Source organism: Gambusia affinis, linkage group LG02 (genome assembly GCF_019740435.1).
Source record: "Gambusia affinis linkage group LG02, SWU_Gaff_1.0, whole genome shotgun sequence".
Taxonomy (NCBI): Eukaryota; Metazoa; Chordata; class Actinopteri; order Cyprinodontiformes; family Poeciliidae; genus Gambusia; species Gambusia affinis.
The window spans coordinates 27,893,668-27,916,907 of record NC_057869.1 but is presented as its reverse complement, the minus strand read 5'-3'; the positions used below and the strand labels follow the sequence as shown (position 1 = coordinate 27,916,907).

At 40.9% G+C, this 23,240-nt stretch overlaps 1 protein-coding gene across 2 annotated transcripts; it reads right to left on the bottom strand.

The window, feature by feature from the left end:
• Positions 1-344: 344 nt before the first annotated feature.
• Positions 345-23,239, bottom strand: eprs1 (glutamyl-prolyl-tRNA synthetase 1). 2 transcript variants are annotated; one of them, XM_044098800.1, is made up of 35 exons: positions 23,061-23,239; positions 21,900-21,984; positions 21,133-21,232; positions 20,897-21,053; positions 20,547-20,683; positions 19,874-19,968; positions 19,656-19,782; positions 19,341-19,533; positions 19,087-19,258; positions 18,041-18,274; positions 17,860-17,944; positions 17,000-17,059; positions 13,434-13,544; positions 12,521-12,657; positions 12,227-12,434; positions 12,030-12,142; positions 11,826-11,943; positions 10,756-10,935; positions 10,484-10,669; positions 9,991-10,227; positions 8,942-9,175; positions 7,679-7,909; positions 7,341-7,603; positions 6,026-6,077; positions 5,723-5,932; positions 5,475-5,547; positions 4,454-4,533; positions 4,224-4,325; positions 3,980-4,135; positions 3,195-3,392; positions 2,815-2,988; positions 2,474-2,634; positions 2,232-2,310; positions 1,276-1,340; positions 345-1,176 (listed from the first exon to the last, which is right to left on the bottom strand). In XM_044098800.1, exons 1-35 carry the CDS (start codon positions 23,101-23,103, stop codon positions 1,026-1,028), a joined length of 5,007 nt encoding a protein of 1,668 aa, XP_043954735.1. In that variant the 5' UTR covers positions 23,104-23,239; the 3' UTR covers positions 345-1,025. The 2 variants fall into 2 exon arrangements, with proteins under 2 accessions (XP_043954735.1, XP_043954745.1); XM_044098810.1 differs by lacking the exon at positions 9,991-10,227 and having other exon boundaries at positions 23,061-23,232.
• Position 23,240: the final 1 nt, after the last annotated feature.

Genomic DNA, 23,240 nt, shown 5'->3' with positions numbered 1-23,240 from the left:
CATGTATAGCTATTTGTTTTCATATTGTCTAAAACTGAAGGTAGGCTAATGCAAACAAGGCATTCAAACTGCACTTTTACATAGCCAATACATCATAGATAAGTTACTTTAAGTGCAGCCCATAGTCCACATAAAAACCATCAGCACCATTCAATATATAGCACAAATATTGTACATTTATTTAGATGATGTATTTTTTAAGATTCGGGACTCTTCTGTTCCCCAATTTTATGCCATTTTGTATAAGTTTATAATTTCAAAATCTTATTATAGTCAGCCATTTAATCTGTTTTGGTTTAATAATACAATCATAGGTCCCATTAAGATGAACCCCAACTCAAACAGCACAGGCCAGTTTGCAGTGGAAATTGGTTTATTGTACAGACTGCAAAGATATTTTGTGGGATAAAAGTGGTAGGCAGCAACTTCATTGACTTTACACCATATCGCTATTTCACCATAGTTATACATTCTGTAGGCTTCAGAAGATCACAATGAGCCGACATGATGGAACTGGACAAGCAGCAAATCTGACACACCTGTGAGGATTACACACCCACTGCAAATCTTAATGCTCACCAAGTTCCTGAGACAGTTCATCTGTGAGTGAGAGTTGGCAGGCTTTTCCTCTGATAGAAGTAGAGAGTAAAATTTCATTGCTACTTGCCATTTTTTGTATTTTCCAGATTTCGAAAACCCCAAACCAAATAGACAGAGAAGTTATGACCAAAACTATGACACCGATTACAGTTTTATTCTAGAAAATACCTCAGAGGGAGCAACCATTCTGCCTGTTAGAAAGCTTGGGCCGTGACCTTTAAAGGATTATAACCAAATTCTAATACTAAATTCCTGGATCCCTAATTTCCCTTCGATCATCTCACAACATGTAGAAAAAAATAATAAAATAAACATACATATTTTAAATTTGAAACACAAGTCAGCCTCCTCACTTATGTTAGACATGTTAGAGAACGTGGGGCAGCCCTTTTTCTAGCAGGAGGCCGTTTTGAAGGAGCAGGTGTTTAGTAGCTGCGTCCGAACAAAGTGTAGAACTGTGCAGGCTCCTTGCCGCTGACGCACATCTGGCCTGGCTGAAGGGTTTTAATGGGAGAGAAGGGGATGCACAGGCTTTTAGCTCCCATTGACGGAGCTCCGGGCTCCAGGTCCTGGTCCCTGTTGAAAAAATAAATCATAATAATCAGTAAATGATCCAGCAGAAATCGACTAAGTTCTTGATATACACACAGAATGTTTTAAATATGTCGGCCGTACTTGGCAGTGGTCTTTTTGATCCAGTCCTCACACTCAATTCCTCCACAGAAAGGAATCTGAACAATCTACGGAAAAAAAACAGATGCATCCCTGATTGTTTGCTCTGATGTGGGATATACCCTATAAACTTGACCGGTCCGAGGACAAAACACTAAAAACCATCACACAAAAAATAAGACAACCTTTATATCAATTACACAGATTAATGAGTGATTGAGACATAAGGAATGAAAAACATTCATCACATCAAAACAATCTAAACAAATCATCTTAAGCATCCTGAGTTTCTGCTCAAATTAAATGCTTAAATACAATAAACTGTTGTGGAAATTTCTGTTATCAAACAATGAGTCTATTCTAATAATAATTCATCTTGGAGGTCACAAAAAAATCAAAATCTAAAAAAATGTCCTCGCTAAATTTTCTGGCATTTAGCATTAGCAAATAGAAATAATTTTCGTCATTCTAACTGATCTAGAAAACAAGAGACGTTTAGTCTGATTTAATGTCACATAGTAAAAAAAAAAAAAGAGATATTTTTAATAGGTGTATGAAAATATCTGGTTTCAACTGTAAAAAAACGTTTTCCAAATCAAGGCATTTAATCAAGAATTAGATCGCACTTTATTACAAAACCGCAGAGTTTGAATATCAAGATATTTACACAGAAAATGCACTTTCCAACGCTTTCAAACACCTAATGGAAATTCAATCATTTTCAAGGGACTTTAAAATGCTCGATTTTGAAACCTGAAAAAGTAAGGCTAGGTTGGGAAGGGAAGAAAACAAAGGAGTGGATAAATGGAAAGACAAATGGAAGGACGGTGAATGGAATAGATGGATAGTAATATCTGAGAAAGCACAGTCTTCTGAGAAAAAGCCTAAGTAGAACTCATTTAGTCCATGCAGTCTAAAAGCCGTGGAGCTAAAGCAGAACCTGGAACAGAGGAACTCACCTTGCCCTGGTCCAACTCTCTCTGGAACGCCTCCATCGTGTCTACAGCCACCATGTGAGACTTCAGGTCATCTGAAGCTCTGACAGTCACATTAAAGACATCTTTATGAATATTAATCATCTTCTACTGTTGAAATATTTCACTATTTTTTGAGCCCAGAGCACAGATTAACACTACAACAACACAGTGCCATTGTGTTCAGGTGAAAGCTGGATGACGGTGATCCACACCGTGCTGCTTACTTCTTAAACAGGTTGTTCTGGATGTCCTCCAACATGCCCAGCAGTCTTTTCTCCACCTCAGCCTCTGGGAGCGTCACCTTGGCGCCCGTGTCTCTCCTCACTGCGACACACTGTTTCTGCTGCATGTCTTTGGGCCCCACTTCCAGACGGATGGGGACTCCCTATATGAAACAAACAGGGAAAAAAAAATAACTAAACACCAGCAGGACGCAATTGGAAGTGGTTCACCTTGTAAAATATTCAACGACTCGATCATTTACACTTTCCAGAATGTATACTTGGATTTTATGGGGGAGGAGGTTTCACCCTCGAGTTAAAATCTACACAGAAGGAAGGAAGACCTTTAGCTCCCAGTGGTTGAACTTCCATCCTGGAGAGTAGTTGTCTCGCGTGTCGCTCTTCACCCTGACGCCGGCGTCCAGCAGCCTGCTCAGGTATTTGGAGCACTGAGCCAACAGGGCCTCCTTCTCCTGCTCCGACAGGGACGCAGTGATCCCACATGGAATGATGACAACCTGAAAACAGGAGAACATTAAGCATATTTTATTTTAGGAGTCTGAAAGAGTTGACGTCTCGAGTGCATTTTGTGTCCAAGTGAGCGAAGAGGTGCGCTGACGGAAGTTTCCAAGTCGATTCAGATGTTTTTTGTTTGTTTGTTTTGTCTGAACAGTTGCTAAATATGTAGATGTCTTGAGTGCATTGTGTATCCGTGTGAGCGTACCTGCAGGCAGGCCACCCTGGGTGGAAGGACGAGTCCCATGTTGTCCCCGTGGACCATGGTGAGAACTCCGATGGTCCTGGTTGTGATGCCCCAGGAGTTCTGGAAGGCCAGCTGCTTCTCGCCCGGCTTCTTGGGGTCCTCGAAAGCAATCTCAAACATCTTGGAGAAGTTCTGACCCAGATGATGGGATGTAGCACCCTGTGGAGATTAGAAAAATATAGATAAATACTCTACGATTGACCATGGGGAGTTGAAATGGTTTCCAGAATGATTAAATACGCAGTAGGACAGGAATTTGTCAGGGAAACGCATTATCCACTCCTGATATTCCCCACTGTCTCCCTGTCAGCAGTCTATTCCCATCGTTATTTATTTCCCTGAGACATTCCCCAAGGCAACTGAGGGAATAAACAGCTTAAAATGTTGTCCTTATGCTCCTTACTTCTGTCCTTCCCATCACCCAAAATGTGTCGTATTTATCAATATGATCTTATCCTGGGGTTCCGCAAAGCTCATTCAGCTGCCATAAAACTAAAAATGTCATGCATTTATAATCTGTCGTTTCCTGGGAAATGTGTCGTTTTATATTTGTATGAACAATTTGACATTTTCATTCTTAATGAGATGGAACGAAAGGGTCAGACAGACACCACACTGTGTTTCCTGATGTTTGATTACATTTTAATTTGTTCTGTGCATTTCATGAATTTGGCGTTTTCTCTGTAATGTAAAGAGTGGCTTTGAAAGGTGGCAATCAGATAATTGTACTATTAAATTATCACTACCTGAATGGCTCGGTGGCTGGCGGAGATGAACGCCTCCACCGTGGTGGTGTAATCTCCTCCGGCAAACTTCTCCTTCTCGGTCTTCCTCCCCTTCACCACTGGGATGGCCATCAGCTCTTCATACACCCTGGCATACAGATCCAGGATCTGCAAAACCTAAACATGGACAACCAAAGAAAAACAAACAATCAATCAACAGACCTCTATAGGATGGAGTGGATTAGGAGGTGTGCAGGTGTGGTACCTCCTCAGCTGCCTCCTCCTTTGTGGCAAACGCCGTGTGTCCCTCTTGCCACAGGAACTCTCGTGTCCTGAGGAAAGGCTGCGGGTGTTTGAACTCCCACCTCTGAAATTATGAGACATGATGAAGAGTTTAAAAAAAAACAACAAAAAAACAAAGATCTGTGCACTAATCAACTTGTTATATTTATGTAAAGAAAGGGAATGGGAGGAGGGTGAATTTTATTCACTAACCACAACGTTACACCACTGGTTGAGTTTGATCGGCAGATCCCTGTGGGACTGGACCCATTTAGCGTAGGCAGGATACATCACTGATATGAAAGAAAGGAAACATAAATCCAGGATCAACACAGCAGCGGCTTCATTAAAAACATGGAACTTCTTCAGAATCAGTGTTGTAGAAATTTGTAGATATTTGCGGAATCGGAAAATAACTAATTAAAGGGGCATTTTTATGTGTCTTTCAGGCACATAGTGTCATTTTATAGCACAGTAAAATAAAAATGCTATACATGCAGAAATTTGACGTTGCAATTTAATGCCTTGTAATTGAGCCTCTGTTTTTTTAAGAACCTCCTGCTCTTTCTGAAACTCCACCTTCAGGAAGTCAATACAACATGGCTCCTCTATTAACCCTTTAACAAAGATTTACCAACGTTTCACTGAGAACGTTGAGTTTATTATAGGAAGTAGCTCATTATAGGAGCTACTTCCTAGCCACATCAGCAGATGTGCAGATCCAGCAGGTGTTGCTAATTACTGCTGGCTAGTCTGAAGGAGCTGAGTGGGAGACTGGCGGGAGAGGGCTAAATGACATTATAACATGATGTAAAGCGCAAAAAAAGTCAGTTTTACATAAAACTGCCCCTTTAAGGATAAACTTATTTTTCAAACACTCGAGGAAGTGGGGGAAAAGTATAACAAACACTATATGACAGGATATAATTTAGAATGCTTGTGTGAAATGAGCAAAAATAAAACATTTAGAAACAACGCCACTCGATTCTAGTTTGTATCTTATTACCAAGATTCATTGGCTCAATCTATTGAAATGTGGAGCTATAGTTCCACCTAATGCAACACCTTGTCCAGTTCATCTCTCTGTCTTGTGTTTATGTTCTTCATTTCTGTTTTTCTTTTTTTTTTTTTTTTTACTCAAGTTGCATCTATAATTCTACATTTATTTAATTTACCATAAGAAATGAAAATGTAAAAATCCAGAACGAGTCAAACAGAAGGTGGTTGGACAAACCTGTCTCACTGGTGGGTCTGACAGCGATGGGCTCAGCCAGCTCGGTTTTTCCTGAACGGGTTACCCAGGCAACCTGACAACAAACCAACCACAGTGATTATAGGCACGTCAAGCATGATAACTGCACTAAAGGGACAATACAACAATCCTAATCCATGTTACATTTGCCAATCATCTTCACGGAGTCCGTTTCAAGTAAGAATACTGGTTGTACTTCTGATTTCCATTCCCTCGGCATGTTGACTTACCTCGGGAGCGAAATCTGCAATGTGAGACTTTTCCTTCTCCAAGGCAGCTTGGGAGACGAACATGGGGAAGTAGCAGTTCTCTACACCCAACTTCTTAATTTCCCTGTCAAAGAAGTCTTTAATTGCCTCCCAGATGGAGTAGGCCCACGGCCGCAGCACGTAGCAGCCGCTCACGTCGTAATACTCGATCATCTCTGCCTTGGTGATGACCTGAAAGAAAAAAGAAAAAAAAGACGTACATTTTGGATATTTTGGATTTTTATTCAAGCAGATTGAAAGTAATGTGGAGTGAGAATGACTCACCTGAGAGTACCAATCTGCAAGGTTTTCCTCTTTCTTGGCTTCCAAACCCAACCTGAGTTGGAAAAAAAAAAAAAACTTGTAAAAAATTATACACAGCACTTTCTGTCGATTATTACATTTTTAAGCAATAGTCTGTTTGTTAGATTAAAGGCTATGATTACTGAGTTAAACACACACACACACACACACTTTTACACGTGAGTCACATTAAGCAACCCCATGATGCACTTTCCAGTCCAATGCCACTCAAAGCCAGTTAGTCATCCGTAGCAAACTGACAAAATAAAACCAGTCTGTCATTTATTTTAGTAGTTTTTGAGGAACAAATTGCTCTTTTTTACTTGTCACATCTTAAAAACAGATTTTTTAAATCACAAAATCGGCAAAGTTGTGTAGGAACTGAATTATTACCATAGCATGGTAACGCTAATTTAAAAAAAATAATTTTGTCTTTAAATAATAGTAAAACCCACTGTGACAGAGTGTTCTCTCACACAGTGTGACATTGCCTCTGCTTTAATATAAATAAAGACAACTCATGGTAAGAAAGCTGAAAAACAGAGCTTTGACTGCTGTTGACCATCGTAGTTCTTTAGGAGAAATTGGATCCGGCTGCAGGTTGGTACTTAAAAAAAGATGGGAAATCAAAAGCTGATCGGTGCAACTCCACTGAGACGATCCAGAATTAGTAGCACAGGGAGACAACAAAGCCTGTAATCTAGAGGCTGACAGCAGACAGCAAGCAAGGACGATGCAGGTTCGGGCTGAAACCGTTCTGACTCACCACCGACAGAAAATTCCTCCACAGTGGCTGAATCAGCGGCGTGCGCTTTTCTCAACAGGTCCGTCTTGTGTCATCGTTTCCACCAGCAATGCTCTACAGCAATGCTCTAAACCCATCAGAGTCCATTCATACCAACACCACACTCAGGACCGACAAAGTGACTCAGCATTCAGGCTTTTTATTGGCCGAGACCTTCCAACTTCACCTCCGCATAATTACAGACAGCCAGAAGAACAAGCAGCTTTGAACTAGCAGTGTGTGCCGACACGTCTGGCACATGTCCAATTGTCTAAACCACAATGATTTCTGTTGAAGACAGTGAGGCGGCAGCACCAATAGATATGAAAAGTGAAAAGAACATTTTGTTCCTCGTTTTCCTAAATAGCAACATATTTAAACCAGAATGTAGCTAAACTCAGATCAAAGCTCTCCAGTGTGAAGTTCAGGTTTATCTCAAATGTGTTTTGAAAGCTGAAACAGAAGACGGCTGCTACAGCTTCGTCTTCCTCCCGTCGTCGTTTGGCCTCTCACCGTGTCTGCTTCTTGGGGCCTTGGCCCTCTCCTCCACCCCCTCCGCTTGCTGATGACTCCTTTCCTTGACCTCCCCTATCTCCTTTTCCCTTTTTCCCTCCTCCTCCTCCCTGTTTTTCTGACTTGTTCTCCCTCTCCTTGCGGTTCTTGTCCTCTCCTCCGCTGGCTCCAGCAGCAGCCACCGGTTTGTAGTCCTCTCCGGTCAGAGACTTATACTTCCCCTTCAGGTCTAGCAGAGTCTTCACGGCTTCATCCACTTGCTCCTAAAACGTGGCAGCAGCGTTACATTTTCTCATTTCCTTTAATTTGGCTGTGAAAACAACCGGTGGCTGTCTTACCTTAGCGGCCTTCTCTGTCTTCAGTTTTCTCACCAGCTCCCCCTGCTGGGCCACCTGTGTGTAGAGTTCCTGAGCCTGCGGTGGCGTGCTGGACTGGGTGGAGGCAGCACCGGCCTGAGTCTGAGCCGGGCTGGCTGGGGCCTGTAAGCCCGGCTTATACTCCTGTCCGGTCTGCTGCTTGTACTCTGCCTTCAGAGCCAGCAGCTGCTTCACAGCAGCATCCACCTGATCCTGATGAAACAAGACAGGCTTACCAGCGCTGTCCAAACGTCTAGAAACTTGGGTCAAAGTCAACTCCACATTTCTCATGGTCAAAAACACTAAAGACTACAATTACAATAAACTTTCATTTAAATTTTTGTCCTTAAATATTTAGTTTAAACAAATAAAATATTATTTTCTTTGGAAGAATGAAAATGTAAATCATTGTAGATCCAAAAGTAAACTTTTTTTTTTTTGTGCATTTTGGGATTAGTCTGTTCTCAAAAAAATCCCCCACGATTCAGGTCACTCTTTATTTGTATATACCACTAAAAGATGAATACTTTGTGTTGTTTCTAATGTTTTTATGGGAAGGTTTTAATTTTGTGGGTCGTAGTTTTCGCCCTACTGGAAGAAAGTTTCAATCTGCATCTATCAGATGTACTCAAAAAAGATGAATAGATGCTTCATATTCTGTAAAAAGAAAAAAAGGCACCTACTAAGTGTCTTTTGTTATCCAGTTAGTTGGATGATCCAAAAAATATACAGATTAGCTCTTCACTGTATTGATGTTAAGTCAAGCAGAAAGGGCTGAGATTTTAAATATTTTGTAGCTGCAGATGAATCCATTGCTACAAATGATTAAGCGTACAACCAATGAAATGCTTTTGTTGTATTTTATGCAATATAATTTTTATTTTATTTGTATTTTTTAATGCATTTCAAATATTCTGATAGACTTATGTGATAATTCTGCAGAATGTGTCAAGGTTTTGTTTTTTTATCCGATTAATTGATTAAAGGTCTTAATTAATCATTAGTTGCAAATAAAATAATGCAAAAAATAAAATAAAAATGCATGCCGCAACGTTATACATTTATTTCTCAACATTTTTAAAAGTATGCATCATCTTCCTTCCCCTTTCATTCCTCATCACTCCATCTTGGTCATTGCTAATCAAATAAAATCTTCACTGATTTGCGTTTGTGGCTCTGACGTCACAAAATGTAAAACAGTTCAAGCGTTACTGTCTGCGTTGATTAAAGGAGGGGGAATCTTACTTTAGGCGCTTTTTCGGTCTTCAGCTTCCTGACCAGCTCTCCTTGGTCAGCTACCTTCCCATAGAGGCCAGCGGCGGCAGCGGGAGCGGAGCTGGTGCTGTTCTGGGTCGGGGCAGCGGTCTTCTGGCCGGGGCTGGGGGAGGGGCCTGCTCCTGGCTTGTAGTCCTGCCCTGTGGCCTGTTTGTACTCTTCTTTCAGGGCGAGCAGCTGTTTCACCGCTGCATCAATCTTGTCCTGCAGCAACGCCAATGAGCAAATTTTAGTTCTACTTATTTGTCTGTCTCAAACCGAGCGTCTGGTTCAGGGATATTATTTGGAAACTGATCCTTACTGAGTTGTTATCCATTTCAATTGAGTTTCTATAACCAATTCATACCAAATATCGTGGTAATGCACATTATCAACAGGCACACATGTGCATTGGAAGTCATTTACATACGTCGTCCAGCTAACTGGTGATAAATTTGCTCTTTGATGCAAAAAGCTAGCTAGCAAGGGAATATTATCAGCTGGTTTGTGACATTTTTAAGTGCCTCGATTCACAGAATGCACTGAAGATGTTTGCATGGGACTCAAACCAATGCCTGACAGAAAAGTCCTGCGAGAAAAAAACTACTTACCTGAGAATCTAAGATCAAATAGTTTTGTCACAACAAAAGTTGGGATCTGTCATTATTGTATTTGAGGCCAACTTACATTTCCATAATGAATTTAAGACAATGTAAGGATGCACCGACTCCGTGTTACACATTTGTATCCATTGGGACTGGGATTTTATTAAGATGAAGCAAAAACCTGGACGTACTAAAAACAAAGTTATAGTTTCTCATGAGAAACTGCATTGATAGGCATTTATTCTCTAATCCCATCTTAGAAGGTATAGAATCAATTTCTGACAGCATGAATACATGGACTGTTGATTCTGCATGTGAAAAAAAAAAAATCATTGGATGCAAGTTATGTTTGCTTTTGTTCCTATGGAAACGTCTCTGAAGCATGCTTTATCCATGTTATTTTGATACAAAATCCAGTACCGTCTCTCTGAATACCTTGGGGGCTTTTTCAGACTTCAGTTTCCTCACAACTTCCCCCTGAAGTGCGACACGCTCATACAGGCCAGTAGAAGAAGAGGAGGATGATGAAGAGGAGGAAGAAGAGGAGGAGGTCATAGTGGGGGTGACGGAGGAAGTGGGCGCGCCCATCCCCAGTTTGTAATCCTGACCAGTGATCGCTTTGAACTCCGCCTTGAGAGCCAGGAGCTGCTTCACTGCAGCATCAACCTGGTCCTGGTACCATAGATAATAGGATTTAGAGTTATGGCTGTTCACAACTCAACTTCACTCTCATGCAAACGCGACAGAGAGATGGACGGCGGCGGAAGCGATGAGGAACGACCGGAAAAAATTGAAACCAGTGACTTGATGGCTGAACATGCAATGAGGAAAACGTAGGACAAATCCGTCTGGGTGGAATAAATGATCGGTGGTCTGAGCGGTGACAGACAGACAGATTATTGTGGGTTAATAATTAAAAGTTTCGTACCTTTGGCGCTTTCTCTGCTTTCAGTTTCCTCACCAGCTCCCCCTGCTGGGTAACACGGGTGTACGGACAGTAGGTAGCCTCTGATGCCGGCGCTGTTGGGGCAGATGCAGCGGGTGTGGCTGGAGCGGAGGTGGGCGGAGCCATACCTGGCTTGTAGTCTACACCTGTCTGCTGTTTAAACTGAGCCTGCATGAGAGTTTTTTAAAAAGTTGAGATGTAGCCATTTTATCAGAATCCATCACTTCTAGTTCTTCCAGGCAAAGTAGGAATACCTTCAGAGAGAGGAGCTGCTGGACGGCCTTATCCACTTCCTCCTTGGGGGCTTTGGCAGCCTTTAGGTCGCGGACAGCTTCACCTTGAGCTACGACCCTTGAGAAAAGGTCGGCTGCTGAGGCGGGAGTCGGGGACGGAGCAGAGACAGAGCTGGAAGGAGCTTTGGTCACCTTAGCAGGCTAAGAAAGGAAGACATAAAACAGGAAATTAAATCACCATACTTTTTTCCAAGAAATTATGAGGTTCTGTTTTTTTTTGTAAAAATTGGTCAGACGATATGTTAAAAAAAAAGAAATTACATATTTTCCTGAACTCAAAAATTGTGATGAATGAAGGATTTTTTTTTTTTATTCAGTTTTCTGACACATTAACAGATTCAGAGTTTCTTCTGAATGTCGCCAGTGGCAGTGAGGCTTCGTTTTCATCACTGACCAATCTGAAGGGTTGCTTGGGAAAGGAATATACAACATTTGTTTATGCACGGCATTTTATCTATATTTATTCCTGCATGTCTTTCTGCTTCACTTCTCACTCGTTTTAAAATAACATGTCCACTGTTGTTTCACGTGTTTTTCTGCAGATGTGAAGAAATCTGCAGATTTCTTCACATATTGTACTTAAATGTTTTTATACACATGTACAAGTTCAATGTGCCTATTTCTAAGAACTGCACAGTATTTCTTGTTAGAATCTTGTACAGTATACCATTATTGTTGTTACAGTAATCTTATTTTTTATTATTATTTCTTTAAACATTAACAACTTTTTGTGTGAACTTTTCTATATCCATTGATGACGTTACACCTGAATTTCCTCTTTGTGGACCAATAAAGGCTGTTTGTTTTTTTCTATTCTACAGCTTCATTTCCCAATGTTTACTCTGAGTAACGTCAAAGATATGTGAATGAAGTCTAGAAGTTTCAGCCTTTCCTGCTTATCCAGCCGTGGAAGAACTGGTTGGTCCAGTTTTATAAAGTTCCTGCTAGTGCCTGGCGATGTTTCTTTTCTTCCCTACACATCAAGCAGAGTTTAAATGAGAACCTGCAGATTCTTCTCCTAAAACACTCACTGTGTTGCTGGAGGCCTGGCTCTTGTTTTTGTCTTTGGACCCGGCCGTCGGCATCTCCTTGGTGTGTCCATCTGGGATGTAGAGGAGAACACAGGGACTCTCCTTGCAGCTGTTGGGACTTTATACAGAAACACAGTTATCTCCCCAAAAGAACAGCAGGATGTCGTAGCAGGGTGGCAAAGCGACACAGTAACAATCTTTCACCTGATTGGCTCGTACGGCTGGTCGCAGATGTAGAAGCCCCGCCTCTGGAGCTGGATGATGTCTCCTTTCTTCAGGCTCTTCAGACACGGATCCCCCAGCATCTTCTCCTCCAGCTGAGAGAGAGAGAGAGGCGATCAAGAAGAAGAGCTTGCAGAAACGGAAACAGAAACGGGGAACTCCACACACTGCACACCCACCTTGCTGTTTTTGTTGATGTACTTTTTGAAGTCGTCGTCTTTGGTGAGGACGGCCTTAGTGATGAGAGGCTGGTAGTTGACGCAGACGACGGGCAGCACAGGGGCGCTGCTGGTTTCAGCCAGCCAGGTGATCTTCGCCGTCTTCTTGTAGTCCTTGTTGTCCAGGTCCAGACGAGCCTCCATGGACGCCACCTTACCGTCCGACGCTCTGAGTGACGGGAGAGGAGATCAGGACAAGGACAGGCAGTTTTCGTCCACGGATATGTGGGGTTAACATGAACCAGCGTTGCGTACTTGTTGATCTTCGTGATGACGAGGTTGCCCCAGTTGATGAAAGTGACCGTCTCTCCTTCTTTCAAAGTCTCGGCGTCGGCTCCTTCGATCAGAACGCGAGGTCCGTACCAAACTTCCTTCACGCCGACCTCTTCGTTCTGTAGGCAGGGTTAATATTGAGCTCTGTGAGGTTTCCTATAAGTCAGTGAACGCCTCAAGTAGTCAAGTACTGAACTGAAAATAAGTAGCCAAAGTCCTGTCCAAAAAGGTTAAATAAATAAATAAAAACGACAAATTAGGACTGGGCGATATGGACATAGAATTTTATCATATTTTATGATACTGAGAATTATGATTATATAAACTACTTATTACTTATTTTTTTGAGGTAACCGTTTGGTGCAGCAAGTACTGATCATGAAAAGTAGTTCCTTTCGAAATACCACAAAGTGTGATTTATGTCACTCAACTGTACAAAGTACATTTAATCATATTTTCATATTCATTGATATTTGGTAGAAATAAAATGGTAGAAATAAAAAGTAAATAATACTGTTCAGGTTTTAAACCCCTGATTATAGTTTATTGACAACAATAAATCAAAATTTGTATTATGTCAAGACATTTTTCTCAATAATTATAGATGCACATCCTTTCTATAACTACAAATATCAAATAATAATCAAATCTGAATGCAGATAAATAGATGGGCACCCATTGCAGTTTTCTGGCCGATCAACGATCGTTAAAAAACCCGACCTGCCAATTCCACCCGATACAGATTTTATTGTGTGTGAAATGTCGCTATATTTTGCAACGACATTTGCTAAGCAAGACCTTTGCAGATGTAGATAAGATTGGTTTCTCATGTATATGTTGGTCGATTGCTCATCTCCCTAAATTACGGAAGATTAAGGACAATAAACCCACTAACCTTGGGATGCTTGGCCACCTCCTTCATCTCCTCTGTTGCCTCTGGGACTGAAACCGGAACCACATAGGAGCTGGACAGAGCTGTGTATCTGGGAGCTATAGGATCAATAACCTGACATGGCAACACAGAGAAGAGATCCACGGTCAGTAAGAGCAACATGAAAATATTGACATAAAATAATCTGACAAACAAAAAGGGCAAAGAAGCAAATAGTGGAACTTAAAAGTTTATTTGTAAAATAAACCCAAAAGAAAGACTGCCCAGCTCAGAAAGAAACAAATGCAGAGTGTGAGCAACTAAACAGAAAAATAAAGAAAAACTGATTTTATGAGTCGATCGTGTTCACTTAAAGGTCAGCTCAAATGTTCCTATTTAACCAGCCAGGTTAAGTTTACACAAACAGCCAACAATCTATCTGTAACAACGTGACAAAGAAGCTGAAGCGATCTTAATGAAACAGACGCTAAAGAAGCAGCAAATCAGAGTATTGCAACTGATTCTTCATCTCTGGCGTTTAAGATTTGACCCACCAAGACCAATTTTAACCAATTTCGGTTTCCATTTAAGAAATGCTAAGAATGGTTTATTATAGTTAAAATAATCTTTGACTTAAACTTTTAAGTAAAGAAAACATCATTTTAAAGTTGAAAAGTTAATTGCCCTTAGAATCTTGTATTAGTAATTAGCACAGTTAGCAAATGGCACAGTTAGCAATTCTAAGCCCTTCACTCTATTCAGTCTCCTTCGTAACTCTCTGTTGTCAGAGCACAGATGTCTATCTTGAAATCTTCAGTCAGTAACAACTTTCACACTGAAGAGGTTCATTGTCAATATAATTTAGGACCATAGGGTGTGGTGTGTTAGCTTCTTTTTTTTTTCTCCCTGCGGGTCAGGGTCAATTAAAGCAGAAAAACCAATCCAAGACGCTGGCTGTTTTCAGAAAGGACGCGCTTCAAACAGGCCATTAGATGAATATTTTCTCTACATTATCCAACAAAATCATTTAAAATTTCCTCACTATATTTGCCATTCCCTGTCTAAAAGCTAAAGTATTTAATATCTCAAAATTGTTTGTACATTAATTTCCTTGTAATTTTACTAAATAGCTCAAAGATGAGTAAATCTTAGAATTTAGTAAAATGTGCTTTGCTGCATGGTAAATATGTAAAAAGGTTGTTTCCAAACAGCTGAGAACAAAGGGTGAAAGATGAACAATGGATGGGGAGAACGACAAACGGGTGAATAGTTTGGGAGGCCATTTAGTTTAACTGAGACAAACAATAAAGCTGCAAATAATCGTTACTATTAATCTCTAGGAGGAGCTCATAACATGAATCTAAAGTTTTGCTTGTCGATGCTCCTAAGCGTTGGGTTTGGCTGGTGAACGACGGCAGCGCATGACAGAAGCAGGGCGGGTCAGAATGAGGAAGAAGAGGAGGAGGAGGAGGACGTGGTGGAGGAGTACCTTCAGACAGCTAACGGGCAGCTTGGAAACAGAAGAGTGAGATGTTTGTTGAATGTCAGGTACAAAGAGGGAGGAACACAGAAAGGAAAAGAGGCAGACACATTGGCACATAATGTACTTTTCACTTGGTTTCGCGGGTCCCTGTTTTTGTTTTCTGGATTTTGTGCCTTTTACTCCTCTTCAAACATCATTAAAAAGAAAAGAAGACACGCTACGATGTTGATGAAGCTTTTCATTTTTCTTCAGCAACACAACAGCAAATTGTCAAAGTAAAATAATTTGAAAAAAAACACACAAAAAAAAACAAAAAAACAACAAGAGCAGCCAGAGCGTATGGTAGAAACTAAGAGAGAGGAAGCGGCTGAGGTGAAGAGTGAAATAATATCAGCTGAGCAACAAAAATCCCAGAGAAACAGATGTACAACTCCAAAAAACACACCAGCAAGAGGCGGCGGACTGCCACTGGAGCTGAATGATAAACAGGAACCCTCACAGTGCCCCATTACTACAACAGTGATCACAATCATCTCATAGTTACCACACAACTCTCTACAATTTACACAATAGGATAAAAAAACTAAACAAACAACAAAAAACAGAGCATTCCCTCCCATGTGCTTGGTTAAGATGAGGGATTCCTGTAGGGTCTAGTGATTAAATGAAGTTTTCCCAGGTTTTAATTACATTGTGCTGTAATTTAATGGATCTGAATCTGAAATGACTGGATTATATTGTATGACGTGATTTGCAGTGGATCTGATGTTCCTGTAAAGTCTTATGAGATGCAGTCTGTAGCAAATTAGCACTTTAATAAATAATATGAATGGAACTGACGTGAAAATATGCAGAGTCCCCACAGAAAAAAAGATTTTTGAGTGCGTGTTTTGCATTTTACCACCTTATTTTTTTTTTTTTAACATCAACCGTCTGGAGAGGGCAGAGGTGGAGCATGTGCACCAGACATGATGCATTTAGCCACGTTTATGTGTTTATTTTAAGCAACCTATGCTGGAATATAACCGCCATCTTTACACAACGATAAGTAGAGCTTCACTTTTGATGTTTTGATGTTTTATGTCTTACCGTCTGTTTGATTATTACTTTTAGAGGTATTTTCTTTTTTAAAAAGCCCATCTAGGGACAAGTGCTGCGAATTAGCTTTTGCTATTGCACTGTGACATAAACATGGGACTGCTGTTTTCTTTCGGTTTGTCTATGTCGCTGTATGTCTGTCCCCATCAAATAAACTAATAATAATAATGTTTCCAGTGTGCGTTCAGAGTTTTTCCGTAATTTTATTAAAACTAAGCTTAAAATTTATCAGTCGAAATGTTTTAAAGGCACAGCGCCCTTTTTTCTTTCTACCCGGTTTTAAGATCATGCTGCAAGTGCTAACAAAGGGAAGCAACACGGTTAAAAATATTTAAGATGATGTGTGAAGTGAAATGATGCAGGTGATGCTGCACATAAAAGAGATGAGGAAGAGGCTGAAGAGCAGGCAGGGGAAAAAAAGACATGTGGGTAGCTGAAAGCATGAAACAGAAAAAGCACTGCTAAGCAGCTAGAAGCCATGCTGGCTGTAAAACATCAGGGAGTGATTTATGGAGGGTAAAGGCCGAGGCTGTCAGAACCAGTTATGATCATGGTTTGAGGACAAACCTGACAGAAGGTTCGTCTCCTAAAAATAAAGTTTTTGACCTTACACACAGGCTAATAAGTGATCTGCAAACAGGCTGTGTGGCGGTTTCAGTTTAGCTTTTAACATCAGCTTGCTTCATCATAACGCAAAAAAGGTTGCCAAGTTCAAAAAAGAACAATAATTAAAATTTTATTTAGCTAAGGCGTCTAGGTTTCACCATATCAGTAATAAGTTTTACTCAAATATTCCAGCCAATGGCAAACTGAAGGACTGACAGACTGCAACCACAGTGAGCAGCATACAGTCCATGTACAACATTAATACCTGATCATAATAATGACTGAGAAATAACTTTGTTAGTGTAATTATGGGAGTCTATTTTCAGTATTTGTTTGTGATGATGTGGAAAAGATGAACAGGCTTCAACACAAACTGAGATCAGATGAATATGAATAGAAATACCTTCTTATTGAAGGACCAGATCTTGTCCCACTCCATGTTCACCACTGACCTCGATCCGCCCTGAGAGGACAAAAGATGAGGAAAAACATTTTGATTAGTTAATTTCTGTAACAGTGAAGTGAATAATATTTTGTCTAATCTTATGTCTAATCTTTGACATAAGATGCTACAGCTAGTTTTCAAAAGGCTTCACAGTTTTTCCTCACACAGCAGCGTGAGATTACCTCACTTCCTTTATGAATAATTAATGACCGGGCATGGACTAGGAAAGCAAAACCTAATGCTGTTAACATAACATAACATAATATAATATAACATAATATAATATAATATAATATAATATAATATAATATAATATAATATAATATAATATAATGATTTTATTGACTAATCAAACTTTCTGATTTAATTTTTGAAAGATTTTGATTTCTTTTTTTTCCACCAATGCACTCCTATCCTATTCTATTTATTTCCACTTTGAATTCAAGTTAACTCACAGAAGGAATGATTAAAATAAAATCTAGTTGTTTTTTTTAAAGATATTTTCTGTAATTTGTATTCTAGCTTTCAGACCTTTGCAGAGGTAGATAAGATCAGTGGATAAGATTTGTTTTACATGTAAATATCAGCCAATCGCAGCGTTTCTAAAAGTAAGGATTAATCAGTGCACCCCTAAATATTACAGTTCAGAAAGAGAACTTGCAATGGGAGGAAATTGGTATCTGCAGTTCAAAACTTTACAAACTGGTGACTATTAAACCAAGATCAATAGTTTTAGAAACGCAGGAGTAATGTCTTATGATCTGGCCTTCCGTGCTATGATGAAGCAGTCGCTCCCTTCAGTCACAGCTGGGACATACCTGGGCTGCTATGAACTGCTTCAGACCTTCCACAGTCATTCCTCTCCTCAACACTCCTCTGACAGTAGGGAAGCGAGGATCGTCCCTGGAAACCAAGATGGCGCAAAGGTCAAAAACAACTAAAGATATAGAGGGGGAAAACAGCACACAGGTCCTGGTACATTAACCAGAATAAGCTTACCACCCGTCCACATATCCCTGGTCGACAAACCAGGTGAGTTTCCGTTTGGACAGCACTGTGTTGTTGAGGTTGAGCCTGGCATACTCCCAGATGTAGGGCTTCCTGATGCCTAGAGCTTCAATAAACCAGTAGAACTGCTCGTCACGGTCGTGGTACTCAGTTGTCCTGAGAGCATGAGTGACCCCCTCCAGACTGTCCACAATGGGGCAGGCAAAGTCGTACGTTGGGTAGACTCTGGAAGAAAAGGGAAGTGGGAGTGACTGCTTGATGAACATGTTGAAGAAAATGCTTAAAGATGTAATACAAGCAGAGTATCTGGATGTTTCAGCAAGACTTTTTAAGACCTATTTAATGCCACCTTGAAATAGACCAAAAAAAAAACAACAACTAACAAACATAGCAAAGACTGAAATTTCTGGGTTTTGTTTGTTCCTCTTGGCAGTGGCTTTGTGGTTCTCACACTGCTTTTGGCTCTTTCATACTGCCAAATTTAAAATATTTTTTTCCTTCACAGAATGCACCTCGCCTCGTATGGGAAGCAACAGAAATGAGCCAGCGGTGAAGATGAACATCAACAGGCGATAAATATGTACTTTCCATAAGATGTTTTTGCTAGCGAGATGCAAAAGACGCTAGTTAGCTAGAAAAGGTATATTAGCAGCTAGTTAGCGGTAGCCTCAAACACCTCGTGTCTGTGAGTTACGCAAACTTTTGACCGACAGAAATTTACCACGAGAAAAAAGAGCTACATAGGACATTAAATAGTTCTGTCATGACAAAATTTAAGACGTGCTGAGGCCAACTCCAATTTTTTTTATAGGAATTTAAGGCCTTGATTTTAGATACAAGTTGCAAGATCTTTTTTAAGAACCAGGGTAAAAAGTTTACCCTGTTCTTTTTAGTTTGTTTTTTATGAAGCCATCTATAGGCTTCTTTTAGTTACTTCTGAAGTTTGCTTGTTTATACATTATTTAGTATTCATGATGTGAATCTGTGCAAAAAGCAGTTAAAAAGTCAAACCAGTTCTCAAACGAAAGACTTCGTACTTGTAGGTCGTTCCGGTGCGCGGGTGGGGGGTGTTCTTGCAGCGGTACAGGGTGGGGTCTCTCAAGCAGCCGTTGTTGGAGCTCATGTCAATCTTGGCTCTCATGCAGCAGCTCTGACCGAATTCGGTCCCGGCTTTCATCTCGGCCCACATCTTCATGTTCTGCTCCACGGCTACGAATGGACGATCAACATGCCGATTAGTTTGCAAGCTTTTTGATTTGAAACAACGCAGCGACAGCTCCGCATGCCGTACTGTTGTTTCTGCATCGGGACTCGATGCGCTGCTCCCTCTCCTGCTTCATCTGCTCAGGGGGGGTGTCATCGATGTAGGCTTTGCCCTCGGCGAGAAGCTTCTCCGCCATCCGCATGATGACGGGAAAATGGTCGCTGGTGTAGGTGAACTGGTCTGGATGGATCTGGAGCATGGCGACGTCTTCCAGGATAACCTGAGGTGAAGTACACAGAGCACAGAGGTAAATTCTCCGTTTTGCCATGCCACGTGTTGTACACGCTGATTAGAAACAATGTCACTAATTCTCAATCGTTTCACATTCTGACAATACCCGACCTTCTCAAAGTCCTCCTTCTCCTTCTCCGGGTTGGTGTCGTCGAAGCGCATGATGAGCTTGCCTTTAAACGTCACCTGGTAGTGCTGGTTCAGCAGGGCCGCTTTGGCGTGTCCGATGTGCAGGTACCTGCTCACAGAGAGACACCAAGGCAGTTCAAGTCAGGAGACAAGCAAATGAACCTTCATCAGAACAGAGCAGATTAAAAGTGCACCCCTACCCGCTGGCCTCAGGAGGGAATCGAACTACCACCTTCCCCATCTCAACTCCAGGCAAATCCGCAAACTTCCCAACATCCTGCTTCTTCTCACCTGACTGGAACATGTTGATTAAAGATAAATTACCCATTAGAACCAGTCAGCTGCTGCATGAGAGCCAGTCAAATGTTATCGTCATGATTTGTTTTGTTGGTTTCAGCACAGCAAAAAAATCACAAAATCTTACCAAGAATTTTTAGTCTGGTTTCTAGTGAAAATATCTTAGTACAGTTTAAATAAAATGGAACTAACTCACAAGTAGCTTTTCAGCAAGTTACAGGATCTTTTTAAGATCCACTGGCAGACTACTTCATTTATAATGATAAACAGGAAACCCCATTTTTCCCATTTTAAAGTGAAAACATCTTGTGGAACTAAGGAATTATTTCCTTAAAACAAGCTCCTATATCACCTTAAAAGGTTACTTGCAAGTTAGTTTTGTCTTATTTCAACTGTACTAAAACAGAAATACTTGGTGAGATTTTGTGTTTTTGCAGCATGTGCAAGGGTACAACCTGAAAACATAACCAATTCATGGTTAAGAGAGAACAGAATTAAGTCTTGAAAATCAGATCTAGATCCTAACAGGGTTTACCTGGTTAAATAAACAAAATATTGTTTTTTAAAAAGACTTACATTGGAGTTGTTCTTTGCAGATTTCTTGCTGGCATACTTGCTGCCCACAGAAGAGAAGGGAACCTGCGAGTTCAGGAAGAAGAACCATCGGCTGACATGAGGGAAACCTTTGCTCTGACTTGGCCAACTGCTGTGATCTATGGAGAAAAGAAATTCACAAGCTGAGCTGCTGCAGTCTACATGTATATCAGGGAAAAGATACTCATGTAGGGTTTCTGTAATCGGGAAACCCGATTTCTGAAATCGGGTTTCTGTGGGAAAGTTGTGAACAATAACCATCTTGCCTATAATGGGTAATGCTCTTAAAGTTTTCATCCGATTAGTTTCCATGGAGGCTGTCTGTCAGTTACCTTTCAGGGCGGCCCACACAGACAGATCAGCCAGGGTGAGGGCGTGTCCGACCAGGAAGGTCCGCAAAGACAGGGCCTTGTCCAGGTCGCCCAGCGCCAGCGTCAAGTCAGGCTGATCGCACAGCCGGCGAGCGCTGAACTCCAGCCAATGGTCAACCTGAAGTCACCGATCACATTAAAAGGTTGTCAATTCAGAGTGAGTGTGAAACACTTCCACCCAGTCAGAGTGTACCGACCTCAGTCTGCTCCATCATGTTGGCTCCATAGAGGCCGAGGCCGGGAGCAACCCGGGCCAGGTAGCGGCTGATGGAGTTAGTGTCGCTGAACTGGATTGAACTGGAGGAAAAAAGAAACAACATATTGATTTTTTTTTTACCCCTCCAGGGGGTCTTTTGTGGGCTCTAGTGTGCCTTATTTGAAAGTAGGCTGACAGGAAAGGGGGTAAATGTCGATGGGTCCGGGAATCGAACCCGTGAAGGCCGCATCGAGGACTCAAGCCCTCCCAACGCGGGTCGCATTATCCCCTACGCCACCACAGCACACCCCAACATATTGATTTTAAGGCTTAAAAATACTATCTTTTTTTTTTTTTTTTTTTAAGGTACAAATGACAGAAATATCCTTTTTTAAAAATGACTTATTTCAATAATTTCTTGTGTGAGTTGACCTAAATTCGAAGTTGAAATAAAGAGAAGAAATAAAACAGACTTGTCAAATAAGATGGTTCTAGGGTCGGTTGTCATCACTCTGAAAACCTAAGTAGTGCATTGGTGAAAAAAAATCCAGATTGTTCAAAAATTAAATCTTCAAAAACAGAAGATTTCATTAGCCGATCAAATCAGTTCATTGTCCGTTCTGTCAAATCGTGCCTGTTCGGATAGAGTGCTTTAAAATTTTATCCGTACAGTTTAAACTTTACCACAGGAGTAGGAATACTTTTTATGTGTTTGTTACCAAATTTCCATGAAGAACAATCGTAAAACAGATCAACCATCTCACTTACTCTGAGATGTGAAGGCTGTTATCGCTTCCTTCCTCCACAGACACCTGCACAGTGTTCTTCACATGCTCTGCAGTCAAAAGCGCTCCTGTAGAACCAATAATTGTTTTATTATTGTTTTTTTCTCTCTGCAAAACAAGAGTCTCACTTCATAAATGATATCAGAAACAATAATCTAGATCTGGAGTCAAACATGCGACTCTTTAGACTTTCTACAAAATGACAAAGAACCAACTAAACTTTTAAAAACATAGTTATAATGGAAAGAATCGACGCACGCACAAGGAGAACCTTACGTCGGGATTCGATTTTTTTGTACCTACTGACAGCACGTTTCTCCAGTTCCCAAAACCAGAAAGGCATCAGTTAAAACAAACCAAAATGAAAGTTCAACAAATGTCACATTTCAGTATGCTTGCATCAGCCTGCTGTATTCCCTCTGAGGTACAAAAGAGGGCGCTGTTTGACCTATTGGCTTTGATAGTCCCTACGTTAGATTATCCAAGTGCAACACTGGATTAACAACCACTGGAATTGTAATATTATCAAGTAAAATCAAGATAACAGATTACCTTAGCAGGATATCACGGCATATACAATAACTATGACTTCAAAGCCACTTCAAGGCTCAGAGTGACATCCGACACTCGGTGTGTGTCCCAGTGAAATCTGTGCTTACTGATGTGTTACTTTCAAGTTCAAAGAGCTGGTTACAGTAAATAACAAAAATGGGATGTGGAGCTACAATGACAGTGTGCGTATAATGTGTAACTTTACTATTTTTAGGACCGGGAAAAATTACAGTAGCCGGCTACATCTGTGGCTTTTTAGAGCGCCACGACTACAAGAGAGCTGCGGTGGCGGAGCTCCTACAGACCAACTGGGTGAACAGGATATAATAGGATACATCATGGACACTTACCACCAATTTAAACACTTTTTTCTGATATAAACGGAAACTTTTTGCGGGTTTATTTTTATTTTACATTGTCCGACTTAAGTACTTTCATGTCGCTCCAAAAGTAAACATAACACGAATATAAATACAGAAAAAAATTAGAGCGGTGTTTTGTTTTGCTAGCTGCTGAGCTGTCACCCGGGGCGCGTGCAGGCTCACGGGCTTATTGAAGCTGGAATAACAAACCGACCGCAGCTGGAGCTCACCTAGAGGCGGGTTGTTGCTGTCAATGGTCAGGTTTAACGCCATACTGTCGGATTCTTCCTGTGAGAAGCCTGTACAGTCTTCACAGTGATGAACAGAAACCAGAGAAGTCAAAAGACATACAGGAGCCTCTCTCCACACGGTACACCAGCCGCTACAACCCGGAAAAAGAGAGTGAGAGT